Source organism: Indicator indicator, chromosome 3 (assembly GCF_027791375.1).
Source record: "Indicator indicator isolate 239-I01 chromosome 3, UM_Iind_1.1, whole genome shotgun sequence".
In the NCBI taxonomy this organism is placed as follows: Eukaryota; Metazoa; Chordata; class Aves; order Piciformes; family Indicatoridae; genus Indicator; species Indicator indicator.
Window position 1 is genome coordinate 25,278,065 of NC_072012.1, and position 15,100 is coordinate 25,293,164.

At 39.0% G+C, this 15,100-nt stretch overlaps 1 protein-coding gene across 1 annotated transcript in view; it reads left to right on the plus strand.

Annotated features, from left to right (window-relative positions):
- Nucleotides 1-1,473: 1,473 nt before the first annotated feature.
- Nucleotides 1,474-15,100, plus strand: part of CERK (ceramide kinase) — a 32,681-nt gene continuing 19,054 nt past the window's right edge. Inside the window, exons 1-5 of the mRNA XM_054399622.1 lie at nucleotides 1,474-1,612; nucleotides 8,633-8,746; nucleotides 9,988-10,110; nucleotides 12,151-12,276; nucleotides 12,802-12,865. Coding sequence (XP_054255597.1) covers nucleotides 1,474-1,612; nucleotides 8,633-8,746; nucleotides 9,988-10,110; nucleotides 12,151-12,276; nucleotides 12,802-12,865 — 566 coding nt within the window. The remainder of the gene's footprint in view (nucleotides 1,613-8,632; nucleotides 8,747-9,987; nucleotides 10,111-12,150; nucleotides 12,277-12,801; nucleotides 12,866-15,100) is intronic.

Below are 15,100 nucleotides of genomic sequence, written 5' to 3' on the forward strand. Positions count from 1 at the left end.
TTGTAGTTTCACCAATTGCTTTTCCATTTAAACTTCCCATCACTCTCCAATCCACTTGTGTCAGTGTCATTCTTTTGTCCCTCTCACGGCGAGAGAGGATCTGTCTGGCCTCAAACCAGCGCATCGTGCACTATTTTCAAGAATACAGCTTTATATTAGTGATCCATTATCTCCTGGAACATGCCCGGGAGGGTCAACAGTGGAAGTCTCTGTTGCATCCTAAGTACCAGCATTAGGCTGTGGTTTCCACACAGCTGTTCTGGCTTGCAGAATTGGTTACAAACAATGGAAATGAAATGTTATAGATATGGTACAACCCAAAACAGAAAGGATGTTCCTGGCCCAGGGATTTTACCATTCAAGTGTAAAACAGATGATAGCAGATGACATAGCTGGCAAAATGCAAAGAATCAGCAAGATGCTAATGACTGCTCAGCCATGGATTTGGCAGGCTAACGCTCCCAACAGACTTTTGTAACAAACAAACTTTAAGCCTCAATATAGATAGGTTTATGCATGTTTGTGAAAGGAAGGATTTATGTCTTGAATTTAACTTAGGTTGACAGTACCTAGCTCATCTGTTTTCAGAAAACGAGAGTAGATATCAAGGTTCAGAATAGAGCTCAAATGGTGCAGCTTTTTACAGCTGCAGCAGCTCCGAGTGAGCCAGATCAAGCATCTGTATCATGCTCATGAAGCAGAGATGCTCTGGGCTGGACCTAACTAAGATCAGACTAGTCACATTTCTCTCTAAACTCTGCAGGAAATATTCAGAACCAGAAGGTTTGGGTTAAGGTCAGAGGCAGAGCAACAGCCGCTAGCTCTGGCCTGTTTTGGGTATGATGCTAACAGCTATGGTGAGTGACAAGGTCCAGGGGTACCATGAAAAAAGACAACTATGAATTCTGAGTTTAATTATAGTGAAATATTGTCAGCATCTTTAAGGCTTTTTTCATGGAATAGAAGGCAAGGTTAGATCAGAGGTTGGTGGCACTATATGTTTGTGATATTACATTTTCACTGTTGTGATAACAGAAGAGTTCATCACTACCCTGATGGATGCTTGACCCTCCCTGAGAAGCATGCAAACTATTCGCACGCCTTACGGTGTAAGCACCGCAGAGCCATGGCCGGGCCGCAGCCTCCGCCGTGGGTCGCACAGCGCGTGGCTCTTGCCAGCGGAGCGAACACACAAAGAGGTACAAGGGGCAGGACCCTCCAGCATCCTGCAGTCCCCTCTGCCCTGGTCATGCCCCACCCCACTGAGGCGGACGTCGTGCCGGGGAACCGTGGTCCTCGCTAACCCCGCCTCGGCGGCGATGGCGTAGAGCTGACGCCGAGCCCCGCCCCGGGGACAGGCCGTGCGGCGGCGGGCGAGGGGCGCCCTTAGCTGCCCGGCTTGCCCCGCCGCGGGCGCCCGCTGCGCTGTGCCATGCGGTAGCGGGCTACGGCGGGCTCGGGCTCTCGGCGGCCATGGAGCAGCTCCTGGGCGGCCGGCGGCCCCAGCTGGTTTCCATGATGGGGCTGGGGCAGCGCTCCTGGGAGGTCACCTTAGATGAGGAGCGGGGGCGGCTGGCCTGGCGCAACCCCCGCCCGCTGCGCCGTGGCGGCGGTGAGTGGAGTGTCGGGGCGGGCTGGGGCGGCCCGCTGACCGTGAACGCACCTGCCGAGACCTCGCGTCGCCGGGCCCCCAGGGGGACCCGCCTCTCCGCGGCAGCGGAGGAAGGGCGTTCGCAGCGGCCCTGGCGGCGTGGGGAAGGGCGGCCCTGGGCGTGGATGCCGGCGGAGACGGCCTGCAGCGGGTCCTGTCCCCGCCGGAGGGCTGCGGAGGCCGGTCTCGTGGTGGCGGCGTGCTGTTGTTGTCGGCTTAGAGTACGCTGAGCGTTCAGTGGTCTGTCGGTGCCGACTATTTCCTGTACTTGGGAGCCTTTTCGCCTTACAGAGGAAGGATAGCAGTCGCTTCTGGGGTTCAGAGTCCGACGGTGAAAGGCAGAGGGTGGTTTAAACACAGGCTGGCCCAGGCCGAGCCGTAAGTGAGCGGGGGAGATTAAGCCGGGGACTGTCGGCGGCAGACAGCTGGCTGTGCTGAGTGTATCGGCCGGTATAATGAACCTTGAGGGCTTCGAAGCAGGGCTGAAAGCAACTCGCGATGAGTCGCAGACGCTGTTGCGTGTGAGTGCAGCAAGTTCCCTGTGATTCAGAGAAGGCAATTTAAGCATTTGCTCTGAGTGTGCGTCTGATAACAAAGGCAGGAAACCCGTCCCTGCAGCTGGGTGAGGAAAACGCATGTTTGTCTGAACCCCATTTTTCCTGGCCCAGTGAGGAGGTAACAGCATGTAGCTTGCTGTGTTGTGTGCAAATTAAAAATGACAGGACAGAGTAGATTTACTGAACTTTGGGAGCAACTTTTAAACTTAGTTGTGGTTAAAAAGCACTTTGGTACCGAGACAGTGTCTTAACATACGTATATCAGGCGTTCTGCTACACTTCAGGTGGCGTTTTATCAGTCTTTGACCTTGGAGTTTTATATAGTATTTGCTACCATTATTAATGTAATCCTATAAGCATTTAATGGGAACATCTGAAAATGTGTGGTGTCCTTCATTTCACAGCACCTACTGTTGAGTGAAGAACTGCTGCCATACTTATTTTAGAGGCTGGAGAAACTGAGACAGGGAGGAACTAATAATAGAAAGGTTGACTAGAAGTTTCTCTGACAAAGGTTTGAATGTCTCCAGTCCCAGGCAAGTTTTTACAGTTAAATAGCTCTTCCTTCTTACCATGTATTGTTCTTAAATATTTTCCTGATTTTTATCATAATATTTTATTGGCCTGAGGGTTTTTGGAAAAAAAAAAAAAAGATGAGGGTAAAGGAGGTTTCAAAAGAATTGGAAGAATTTGATGTTTTAGTTTACAGGACTGAGAATTGATCCTGTTTTTAAAAACATCTCTTCTTAAGAACAGAGTTTGTTATTCTTCCTCTGCTTTTATGTGAATAAAATTTGACATAATTTATTTTTTATCAGCAATAATGCTGGAACAGTATTTGTGAATTCCTCAGCTACTTCAGATGTGCAACTAAATGAACTTAAAACTTTGAAGATAGGGATGTGAAAAATAAGCTTTATACTTTTCAAAATGAAACAAAGTGTCTAGAGAAAAGTGTCTGGATCTTTTAAAATACGGCGTTCCAAAGCCTTTTGGTACAATTACTCCCATTGGGAAAAGTGGCTCCTGCTTCGGAGAGAGTTCTGTTGAATTGTATAAAAGCTTTGGAAAAGTTACTTGCTAACTGTTCTGTAGGCTAGAGCAAGATCAATGGGACCTCTGATCTACCATGTGATAACTTCCCGTAGAGCATGCAAGAGTGTCACAAAATGACCTAGCACTCTTACTAGCATTCTAAAGTTTACAGCTACTTAACGTTTTCAAGTTTTTCCCAACGTCTTAAGTTGTAAACTTGCTTGACTTATCCTGGTGGGCTGAATGGAGTATGGACCTGTCCTGAAGCATATTCCAGAGTAGATGTCAGAATGCTGAGAATGGTGGAAGGAGAGTGAGACATGGTTGACCTGTCTCTTTTTGAGGCACTTTCTGAAGCAGTACTCAGTTGGAGATACCTTATGAGGCAAGCCTGGTTACTGGGGGTGGCTGCTGTTCTGTACCACAGCTATTTGCAAGATTTGGAAAAATGAGGTGGTATCGGAAGAGAAAAAGGGAGGGCAGAAGAAGAAAAAGAAATTCCTCAGTGTTCTGGAGGCACAAATATGGTTCATGTAGAGAGCAATACAATGGTGAACCTCCTTCTTTTAACACTTTGATTAATTAACGTGTTTCTTGTGCTTTAATGCCATCACAGTTTTATATTATTGGTGCCGTGTTGTCTTCAAGCTCTTCTAAGACCCCACACGACTCATGGCAACAATATATAAATACCTGACAGTATGTAAATGTAATATGGAAGATGGTTAGTTAGAAACCTATAATTTCAGAGGAGTTGCTTGACCAAGATTGGTATCTTTCTACCATTTAGCCTTTGACTTCATGATTACTGTCCATTATGCCTAAATACAGACTTAATTATGCAGTATGAAAGTTTTTGCTTAATAGGTAGTTACTACAGTGAAACAGTTGTCTTTAAACTGAAAAAACTCAGTGAGGGCTGCTCATTTTCTGAGTATTTATTACTGTGTTGGATTTAACTACAAAAGTAAAAATGGCTTGGTATTCAGGAACAGGAAAAAAACAAACTTTGTCCTACTATCCAAGAAAATAGAGTTTTACAGAATATGTGGAGATTGATGTGTTTCCTCATCTTTGTAGAGCGGTATTCAGTTTTTACTATTTTTTTACAACACATTCTGTTAAAATGCATTTTGTGAAGAAAGAATATTAATTGAGAAGAATTATTTTTAATGCTATCATTGAAAAGATACCAGCATTTACAAAACCATAAAATGTTTAAGTCATGGTACATAAATCCTATTTCCTTCCTAACACTGTTAGACAGTGTTTAACAGCTTTATATTTAGAAGTTCTGCAACATAATGAGGTTCCTATTCTTTGGTTGGTTAGACTTTTTTGAACTCAGAGGGAAACTTTTATCTGAAATTTTTCATGTGTTTCTCTCTTACTTTTAGCTATGCATCTGCTTTTTTTCCTAGGTGTGCCTTCATAGTAAAATATTCTGAAGAACATTGTTTTTCAACCTTGTAACAATTCACCATGAAATTCAGTTGATTTGCAAAGCTTTGCAGATCAGTTGTTTTATTATTTCTTCATATTGATGACACCAGTTTTTCCTCAAATAATACATGACAAAACTTTGTGTTGCAAATTTCTTGGCAGATAGTGTATTGTACATGTATACTTACAAGGATTTTAGAAATACTGGCTGAGACTTTATCATGGCTAGTAATAAGGGATTGCAAGCACAGAATGAAATTACCATTTTTCTGGCATTTTAATTGTAAAGTACAAGCATGAAGGGGGCAATCAGACTAGGTACCAGACTGCAGGCCTTCACTTGTGTGCAGTCCCTTGGTGTGTCTTTTCCAGCCTTGCCCTCAAAACAACTGCTTGAGGAAACCTCAGTATTCTAAATATTCTTCAGTTTGATGAACAATTACAGTACCAAGATAGCATACGTGGACCTGCTTGGAAGCAACATCTGTCCAGCACCAGTAGTGTGCTGACACATCCTTATTCAAGTTCGTATTCTGCCATTCACAATTGACAATGGGCACAGGTAGAAATCTGCACCACGTTTTCCTGGAGGTAGTTCCACTGACTCAGTTGAATCTGTAGGATATAGGGAATAACAGCTTTAGAAAGCATTGTTTCATTGGAATGTGTCTTCTGGAAGATACATTATCCAAATATAGATGTGCGCTACATTAAACAGTATATATTTTTCAACATACACCTCCTTAGTGGTTTGGGTATTTTTCCCTTAAGATGAAGCAGTGTGTATTATTTCTCAGTTTATGATTGAAATATTAATAGCTGAGTTGAAAAGAGTTAATTTGGGAATTTAAAAAAATAAATCAATGGGAGAACATTCTGTAGTATGATTTAAACATCCAAATTGATCCAAGTTCAAATTGCCTTGATCTGATGCAAATTCAGGTATTTACTGTGAAATAGCAACTGTGTGTCTGATCGTATTAGGAACTGATCTATTGTCTATTTATTTATGAAGTACTTGAAGATTTACTAAAAAAAGAAAAAGAAGCCTATTTCCCTATACATGGCTGTATATTGTGAGGTAATGGCCTTCAGATGTTTCTGTGCCTCTTCCCCAGTTTTTAATTAAATCATTTAGTCATGATGCCATTTCTTTCTTCTTCCTCTTTCAGGATGTGAATTCTCTGTAATTCTACTCTATATCCCTGTATTTCATCTTTTCTTATTCTGGTCTGACTTTCTGTGCTGAATGATGAATATCAGATAGAAAATGTTCTTGTTTTCTTAATTTTAGGCTAGGGCAAAGCTTAAACTTGGGACAGGATAACTTTAATGTTCATATGCTCTGTAGCAATAAATTAATTTTCAAAGTGACTGAAAAAAAATTCTTAAAATCTGCACCCCAACTTTTTAATTGTTAGTATTTTTAAGTCACAACAGTATGCAAATAAATTAATCTGAATGCAGCTGCTTCCAAGGGCCTGAGCTGAATTTTAAGAATTAAGCAAATGCTGAGATCAGGGGCAGTTTTATGCTTTTGCACGTTTGTGTTGTGTTCAGCTAACACTTCTCTGAGGGAGGAATTTGGCCTGTAGGATATGTAGCTGACAGTAATGAATGAACAAATCTTGACAGGAGTTCTGAGTGAGTAGGCTTATAAACTCAGGAAGTATTTGGTAGGAGTGGCAGACAGTGATGGTGCACCAAAAAGCGTCACTTAACACCGAACGCATTTAGCAACTGCTGGCTGCTGTTAGTGTGTTTGCCATGTTTGGTTTGTTTGTCTTCAGGATTCCTGAAGTTCAGTCTCTTGTATCTAGATGTGTATGTTGAAGAAGCCGTAGTCCTTTGCCTGGAAGTTTGTATAGGAGCTGTTGTGTGCTACTTGGTTGAGTGTGTTATACTGAGCCAAGTACAGTTCTTTGTTTGATGTCAATGAGTCTGTTGTTCAACTTTTATTTTTTTTCTTTAATGTTGATCTAGTAGTACTGGTGCAAGTACCAATTTGTTTGTTTTTGTTAATATGGCAGTAAGATTTTCCATGTTTTGGGAGAAACACAAAAAGGTAAAGGAAAGACATTACTCATGCTACTTGATAATAGGGTAAATGCTATAAAAGTAGGTGTGTAGTCTCATATGTGTACATATTTGAACCTTTTCAACCTCTCAAAAGAAGGCCCGCTTTGGTGATTAAATGACTGATGATGTCATTGTATTTTATAGGAGCAGGACTGTACTGCTTGTATTGAAGGTCTTAGTTTGATTTTTTTTGCATTGGAAACTTCTCCCTTCTGGGGAAAAGGAAGGAGAGGGGGACTAAGTAGTTGATTTGCTTTCTGATAAAACAATATACTACATAACACTAAATCAAATAGCAATAGTCATACTTGGAGTGATAGAAATTCTTGAGCTCTGTTCAAATGCAAATACCACTGCATTTAGGTTTGTTGTTAATCAGCACATTTGCTACATCTTATTAAATGCTTATATTTGAGACAGTTTTGCATCTTTCTGCCCCTCTGCAATTACTGTACTAGTGTGTAGTTTTTCCTGCACACTATTTAATGAAGTATACCATCAGGGCAGTGGAGTTGCTTGATGCTGGAGCAGTGTCAAGTAGTACCAAGGGCCACAGTTGGCATAGATGGTATTCATGGATCAGAAACTTCTCAGACCTTTGCCAAACCCAAAGATTTAGAGAGGGAAAGTGGGTTCACTCTGCTTTGCTTTTCTTCCTTTTTGTTTGTTTCTGTGTTTAGGGGATATGTTTTTGTTATTTGGGGGTTTTTTAGGTGGCTTAAGATTAAAAAAATGCACATATTTAACTAAAACATTTACTCTTTGCTTTTTTGCCACATCTTTGAAGAGAATTGCTGGAAAAACAGAACTTCCAGTCATGTGACTGTCACAGCGTGACCGCTTCTGAAGAATTAGGAGGGCTTAGTAGGAGTGGTTTCAAGACCTAGAGTGGTTAATATAACCTATGTAATAGGTACTAAAATACAGATATTTTCTCTGAATATTAGGAAGACCTATTCACTTTTATTATCACATATGGAATACTTGATACACATACTGATATGTGTGATATCTCTACAATTACCTGCAAAGAGGTTATAGCCAGGTGGTCTCTTCTCCCAGGCAACCAGTGACAGAATGAGAGGACACAGTCTGAAGCTGTGCCAGGGGAAGTTTAGGCTGAATGTTAGGAAGAAATTCTTCACAGAGTGATTTGCCATTGGAATGGGCTGCCTGGGGAGGTAGTGAAGTCACTGTCCCTGGAAGTGTTTAAAAAAAAAAAGACTGGATCTATAATTCTGTGAAGTAAAGTGTTTTCAGTGAGTTCATCTCTGCATTTGGATCTTTGTAAAGACATTCTGTGACTACTGTAAGCTAAAACTTGTTTTGTAAATAGTTAAAATACTTGAACAAAGCCAGTACATGAACATAACATCTAGAATTTGCTTCTTGGGAGATACAGAAGTTTAAAAGCTTAGTGGGATTTAACATTTAGAAGTTCACATGAGTGTCCTTCTTTCATAAGCCATCTACTTGAGAATAACAATTAGCCTTTATAGTCTCTGCACTAGATTTAGTTGCAGATTCTTTGAAATAGCTTGTATTATTCACTGTTGAGAATCTGGACTACAGGTCATTGAAGGGCCGGTTTCATTACTCAGAAATAAATGTTGCTGGATTTTGGATTCATAAAAACGTTTTTATACTTGGAATATATAATTTTCTGAGAAATATTAGAAATGTTGAATATCTGAGTAGTTTGTGCTTCAAATGCAAAGCAAAATTGAAAATACTCAGCAAATTTCTACTTATGGTCTTGTGCTTACTGAGCAGCTACTCTAATTGTATGCCTATATCATTATATATAGAAATACAAATTCTGATGCTGTTTGAAGTTGTTAATGTATATGATCTTGTATTCGTACAGAGAACTGTTTTTTACCTATCTCTGAGATCATTGCTGTAGAAGAAACTGAACTTAACAAGAAACAGCGCAATATTGGCAAATGGCAAAAAATGGCAAAGCCACATGCTTTCACAGGTAAGGCAAATACAGTCAGAGGATGCTTTTGCTAGTTGCTTTGTTGGAGGTACTTTAGGGTAGACAAAGGAACCTTCTTTAACAAAAATGATGTTCTAAATAAAAAAAGGGAAAAACCCAAACAAAACAAACACCAGACAAAACAAAACCCCCCTACAACCAATCAAAAATCCCCCCAACAAACCAGAACGAAAAACCAAAACCACAGAAAAACACCCTCACTCCCTCCCCCCCCCAAAAAAAACCAAACCAGTAATCAAACAAATAACAAACCCAAACTAAACAAACAGAACAAAAGAAATGCAAAATAACCACAACAACTAACCCCAAAACACAGCAACAAAAAAACACAACACGAAACCAAACAAATCCACCAAAAATCTGCCACTTTACATTTAAAGATCCTTATTTTGAAAAATAAAGCCCTTCCTTTAGGAACACATCATGGTTGTAGTTATGTATTGAAGTCTTAATGTCTTCTGCTTCGCAGCAGGATGCTTGCTTTCTGCTGCTGCACTAGAAAAGAGAGGCTGGAAAATTGAGTTCTAAATGTTTGGGGGTTTAACGTCATCCCTAATCATTATAATATGTGCATGTAAAGGTTCTTTGTATTATTGACTGCATTCTTAAAGTGTCAGAATTTTCTCTTTGCTTTGGGGAAAGAGTGGTGACTTATGTGCTGCAAAGCTGGTGCAATTGTGATTGTTCTCAAGACAGAATTTTATGTTGTGGAATACTTTCTCACATTTAGCCCTTCAACAATGCTTGGTGATGCTGTAGATGGAGAGGTAAGAATGCTTCTTGTCTCACCAGTCTAGTTGTTAATAAACAGGAAAACTCTACATTCAGTTTTATGAAATTTAATTCACCCTGTAGATTGTGGGAGCTGATGCAAGAGTTTGGCATATCCTTTTAAGCTTATAGCTTTTTATACTATGTAGACATTGCAGACTTTAATATCAATCATATATAAGCTCAGTAAGTCTTTAATCAATTTATGCAAAGTCAATTATATATGGTTTAAAAAGAAGTTATGTTTATCTGCTGGAAGATAATATCCTAGAGCAAGTGTTTTCTTTTGTTTTCATTTCAACTTTTTACAAGTGTCCTGTTCACACTCTTGAGTGCTTCGTTTACAGAAATGTGTAGTGGCTGTTAAATACCACTTTTTCCCAAAGGTGGTTATATCATAGAACTGTCTCATGCCTCTGTTTGTTTGGGTTTTGTTTTTGTTTTAATAGTTTATTATGTGAAGAAAGCCCGAAATCACCGCTGGCGGTGCAATGATGTGACATTTTGGTGTGCTGATGAGCACTTGTGTAATCAGTGGATACAGGTGCTGAAGGAATTACTTGAAATGCAGAGTAAGTTTGACTAAACTACTAACATTTACAGCATTGTTTTGCAGCCTTGTATATCAATTTATATTATTTTGATATTCTGAACTCTTAAGAGCAGCTTAGGCTCAAAAGCTGAGGGCACTGAGAGTTACTTTCTTCTTAATACATTCTTCACTATTTTTTGTATCTCACATACTCACTAAGTTGTACTGAGTGTTTTAGTCTACTCAGGACTGTAGGTGTCTTATAATTTTGCCAAGACAGGTTATTTCCACAAAATAGGAATGCATTAGAAGTTTAGCAGAGACTATAAATGACTAGCTTTGGGGAAAGGAAAGGGCAGATACAAGCTCAGATATTTGAGGTACTCTGTAGAGATCTGAGGACAGGATTGTAGCAATTGTAAGGTTTATGGATGGCTTTTTTGTGTGTATGTCTCACCTTTCCACTTTCTCTCGTCTACAATGTGCTCACGTAGTAAGCGTTCCCATTAAAAATTTTCTCTTGGACATTTTACTTCTTGGAAGTCTAAAAGTAGTTTCACAGAAGTTATTCTTGAAAGAGATGCCTTAGTAGATGTCAAGGCATGGCAGAAGCATAGCAACTTCATGACAGAAGTGAGGATTATGGATGACCATAGCACAGGCAGTAGCTTCAGCAACCAGGGTGCAGTCCCACTGAATCTGAGCAGAGTGGGCAGAGCAGGGGCGAGGATAGCCGCAGGTCCCATTTACAACCCAGATGAGTTAAAGTAATCAGATCCATCCAGGGAGAGGCCTGACAGGAGCAGTGAGAGATGAAGCAGGGGGCAAGACTGGGGATAATCTACCTACAGCGTAGGGCTGATGTCCATCTGAGATACAGAGCTGGGGAGAACACTTGTCACAAGTACACCTATTACGTGACTCAAGCAAGTACTTAAGGCTTACAGAATCAAAAAGAGTATGTAACAACATTTTTCTGAATAGGCACTGGAGGTGTGCTTCTTAGTGTTTTTGTTTTGTATATATTACAGGAGGTATATGGCTTCCAGTAAATTTTTTTTTTAAATGAGATTTGTATATCCATTCAGGACACCTGTGAGAGATGTGGCCTGGTCGATCATCTCTGTTTGAATGCAGGTGTTCGCTGTGTTGGCAACAAGCTATTTCAGAAAAAGTAATAGGTTCTCAGAGAGGGTGAATGGTGCTTTGAATATGTGGCAGCTTTAAACTTTTCAAGCAGTCTATCTTGAGTGGATGGATTAGGCAAGTGTGCTGATCTACTAACTGTGTTTATTCTTTCCCTTAGAAATAATAATTTAGAATGCCATCTGAGGAAATACAAGTATTACAGATCTTTGTGTTCCATGTGAAAAAAGAAGGCTCTCTGGGTGCAGCAGGCATTACCATTTCATATCTCTGTTGGTACAGAGGTGTAATAATCATTGCCAGCAGCAAAGTAAATCCATAACTGAACAAACCTGAGATAATAATACCAAAGGTGTTTTCTGAGGGGAAGGTGTTACCCTATAGGGCAGGTACTTTCTGTGCAGCATGTAGTTTTGTCAGGTATTCTTACTGTATCTTTAGCACAGAAAGGAAATACAATTTAGCAGTTACCAAGGCAAGGACATTGTTTGAATAAATGAATGTAATAGTATTTCTGTGCTTATTTCACTCAGAAGTGCCTTTCCTCTTGCTGCATTTGGTTTGTCTTTTGTCTTGTATGCCTGTGATACCAATGTAATTTAGGGAAGGTACTGCAAGAATAATATGCATAAAAATGTAAGGCATGGAGTCGGATGACATGATTCTAAATTTTACCTGCTGTCTCATTGCCAGATTCTTCAATACTGTCACTTCCCTCAGTTACAATAAAGTTCCTATTATATCTCAGTATAATAAAGAGGATCAATGAAGCAGGTTTTTACAGCTCTGAGAAAGAGTTACAGATGCAGTTACAAGTTAATAAAGAGTTTTAAAAGGCTTATATGCTGTGTTCACTTTGTTTACAGATTTGTTTTTGTATAGCTTGTTGAATTCTTGTGTGCAAAGAACACTGTAGTATTTTTCTTTACTGCAGAGTCTAGACCAAAGCAGTTGCTGGTGTATATTAATCCATATGGAGGAAAACGACAAGGGAAGAGAATTTATGAACAGAAAGTTGCTCCACTCTTCAGTCTGGCTTCTATCTCCACTGATGTTGTTAGTGAGTAGTGAATATTTTAGTTTCTTAATAAACACAGCATGAACTCCTTAAAATATCTTTGAGTAGCTTTAAGCTATTTCTTTTACTTACTTTTTCTTACTAGGGAAATGAAACTAAGTGAGGGAATGCTTTCTAATTAAAGCACAGGTAGCCAGATAAATGGAGACCTTATACTGATTTCTGTGTACTAAACTACAATTTTTGGTGCCCTCAAGCTATTTTATCTTCTATGAGATACTGTCTTTTATTTTATCTTTGAGTTTTACTGTTAAAAACAATTGTTTGCACATTTTTTTCTAGTGAAATATTTTTCTATGTGTACTCAAGTGCATGTCTCTTTTGACTTTTTTCATTAGCATAAAATATTTTGAAACATATTTTATGGACTTTTTTCTTTGTGGTCACATTGGTAGTAGAAAAATGGTTATTAGTGAATTAGTAATCACATTTTATAATTGTATGCATGTACCATTTTTTAATAGTAATTTTATAGTAGTAACTTTTAATATATTTATTTCTTCATAGTAACTGAACATGCTAACCATGCTAAGGACAATTTATTTGAAGTTAATATTAATAAATATGATGGGTAAGTAACTTAATTTGCCCTTTTTTCTTTCTTCTCTAGGGGGGTATGTTCTGTAATCTATCTCTTCCTGTCTCTAGTTTAAAATAGTAGCCTTCATTGCTGATACATTTATTGCAACAGCTGAAAGTTCTGGGTCATACTGCTTTACATGGGAGATCCACATTTAGGAGTATCAAAGGGACGCCAAACAGTTTCAGTAGACCTGTTCAACACAATGTATTCAAGTGTAGTGTAACAATGTTTACATGATATTTGTGTTCAGAAAATGAATGTATGTTTAATTCTGCTCATTCAGAAGTTGAGCATTCTGTGGCAGCTCAAAAACAACCTTGAAATATTTTGTTTGTGTAGGTTATCTTGACATATGAGTCAAGAACACTGTACCTACCAGTAGTGTTCAGCCCATATAGGAAAACCATGAACTGTTTAGAAATGTTTCAGATAGTTCCTCCTGCTGTGTAGGAGGACTGTTCAAATAATGGCTACATCATGCAGCGTGCTTTGTTTGTTCTTTAATGGTATTACTGTTAAAAAAAAAAAAATCTAAGTGGATAGTAAAATTCCATTCTGTTATTAAATTTATTGTAGAAGCAGAGTATGTTAATAAGCTAGTCATTCCCTTTTCTGGTTCATAACATGAAACAAGTTACATGACTGGAAAATATGCGCAGAGCCTATGCAGTTAAACTCTCATAACTACGGTATTTTAAAATAGCTTCGCCTTGTGCTTGTTGACAAGTACATTTAAACTAGTAAGTTGCAAAAATAAAGCATTTCCTATGTTTTTCAGAGTAGTTTTGCTAGGAGAGCTTGTATGAATTGACTGAGAGCATGATCTTGACAAATTGTGGTAGTAAGAAACTATATTCATAGGTTGAGTTCATAGGCTTCACCTGGTCGGAAATGAGTTGGCTTTAAGTAAGCAATTGTGACTATAGTGGGATCCTATAAAAACCTAGTTAGTTAAGATTTTTCCTTTTCATTTGATTTTTGAAATAGATAGTACTGGCAGTTGGTGAAATTCCATTACAGAGGAGAAAATGGAAGTAAGTTTTTTATGACAAGTAGCAGTGACCAATTGTGGTGGTATCTGAAGTGTTTATGGCAGATTTAAACAGTCACTAATTTTATTTATTTTATTTTTGCTTTGGTGTTTTTGTTGTTGTGGTTTTTTTTCCTAAGTATGTTTCTGCAGTGAACAGTGATGTTAGGAAGGAGTTCTTTTATTAATACTACTTTTAAATAATAGATGAGTAGTCATATGGAAGATTTTAAAAATGGTTGCGTTGCATAAATGCTTGTGTTTCTTGAACTTTGACTGTTTTCACATTTTCGAAAAGCTTCTTTGGATTCCTACGTCTAATTGTTGTTCATCTGTGCCCTTAGATTGGTACTGATAAGTGGCTTCCCTGCATTCAGTAATGTGTTTATTTAATCTCCAGATTCTGTGTGGCAAAGTCATACCTTGAGTTTTGGAACTAGATGGAGGATTCTTAATGATAACACTGCTTTCCAAGCGTATTTACGTCAGACAGCTTGTTTAATCCTCTTGCATGTGTTTCCTGTTTTTTCTTCCTGTATCCCCTTAAGAATTTCTTATGGTGGGTGTACTAATCTAAATAGCTTAGCAATAGAACAACTTCTTTTTAAAGGCTGTTACTTAAAATATTCATTCAGTTAGAATATAGCAGGTGTCTGTACATTGTCAGAACAACTAGAGCATGCTGTAATACTGTGCAGGTAATTACCATGTTTGAATAAGTCTGACATGGCTGAATTGCTGTGCTTCTCTATCCATATGCCTGTTGCACAAGTCCAAAAACTGTTTCAGATTGGTTGCTTTCTTGGTTCTTGAATTAGTTCACAGATTGATTCAGGTTAGAAAGCACCATAGTTCTTTTAAAACTCATTTGTCTTGTGGGCTTGCTTCTTCTGAAGTCTTTTTAGCATTTGTAGTTTTATTGTTGTCCTCTAAAAAGCGCAATACTGGTCCATTAACAAACCCAAAATGTAAGAATCTCTCCAAGATCTTATACAGTAGTTCTTCAGTAGGAGCCTTCATATGTGTGGCTTGCACACTGGTCATCTGATGTTTGCAATGAATGTGGTCATACTGATCATTGTTTACTGAACTTCTGTATCTGTTAGTATTTACCCGTGCTACAGACGTTCATGTCATTATCTCCTCTGAGCCTGGATGTGGTATTTCCTATAAATAGAACACTACTGAGACAA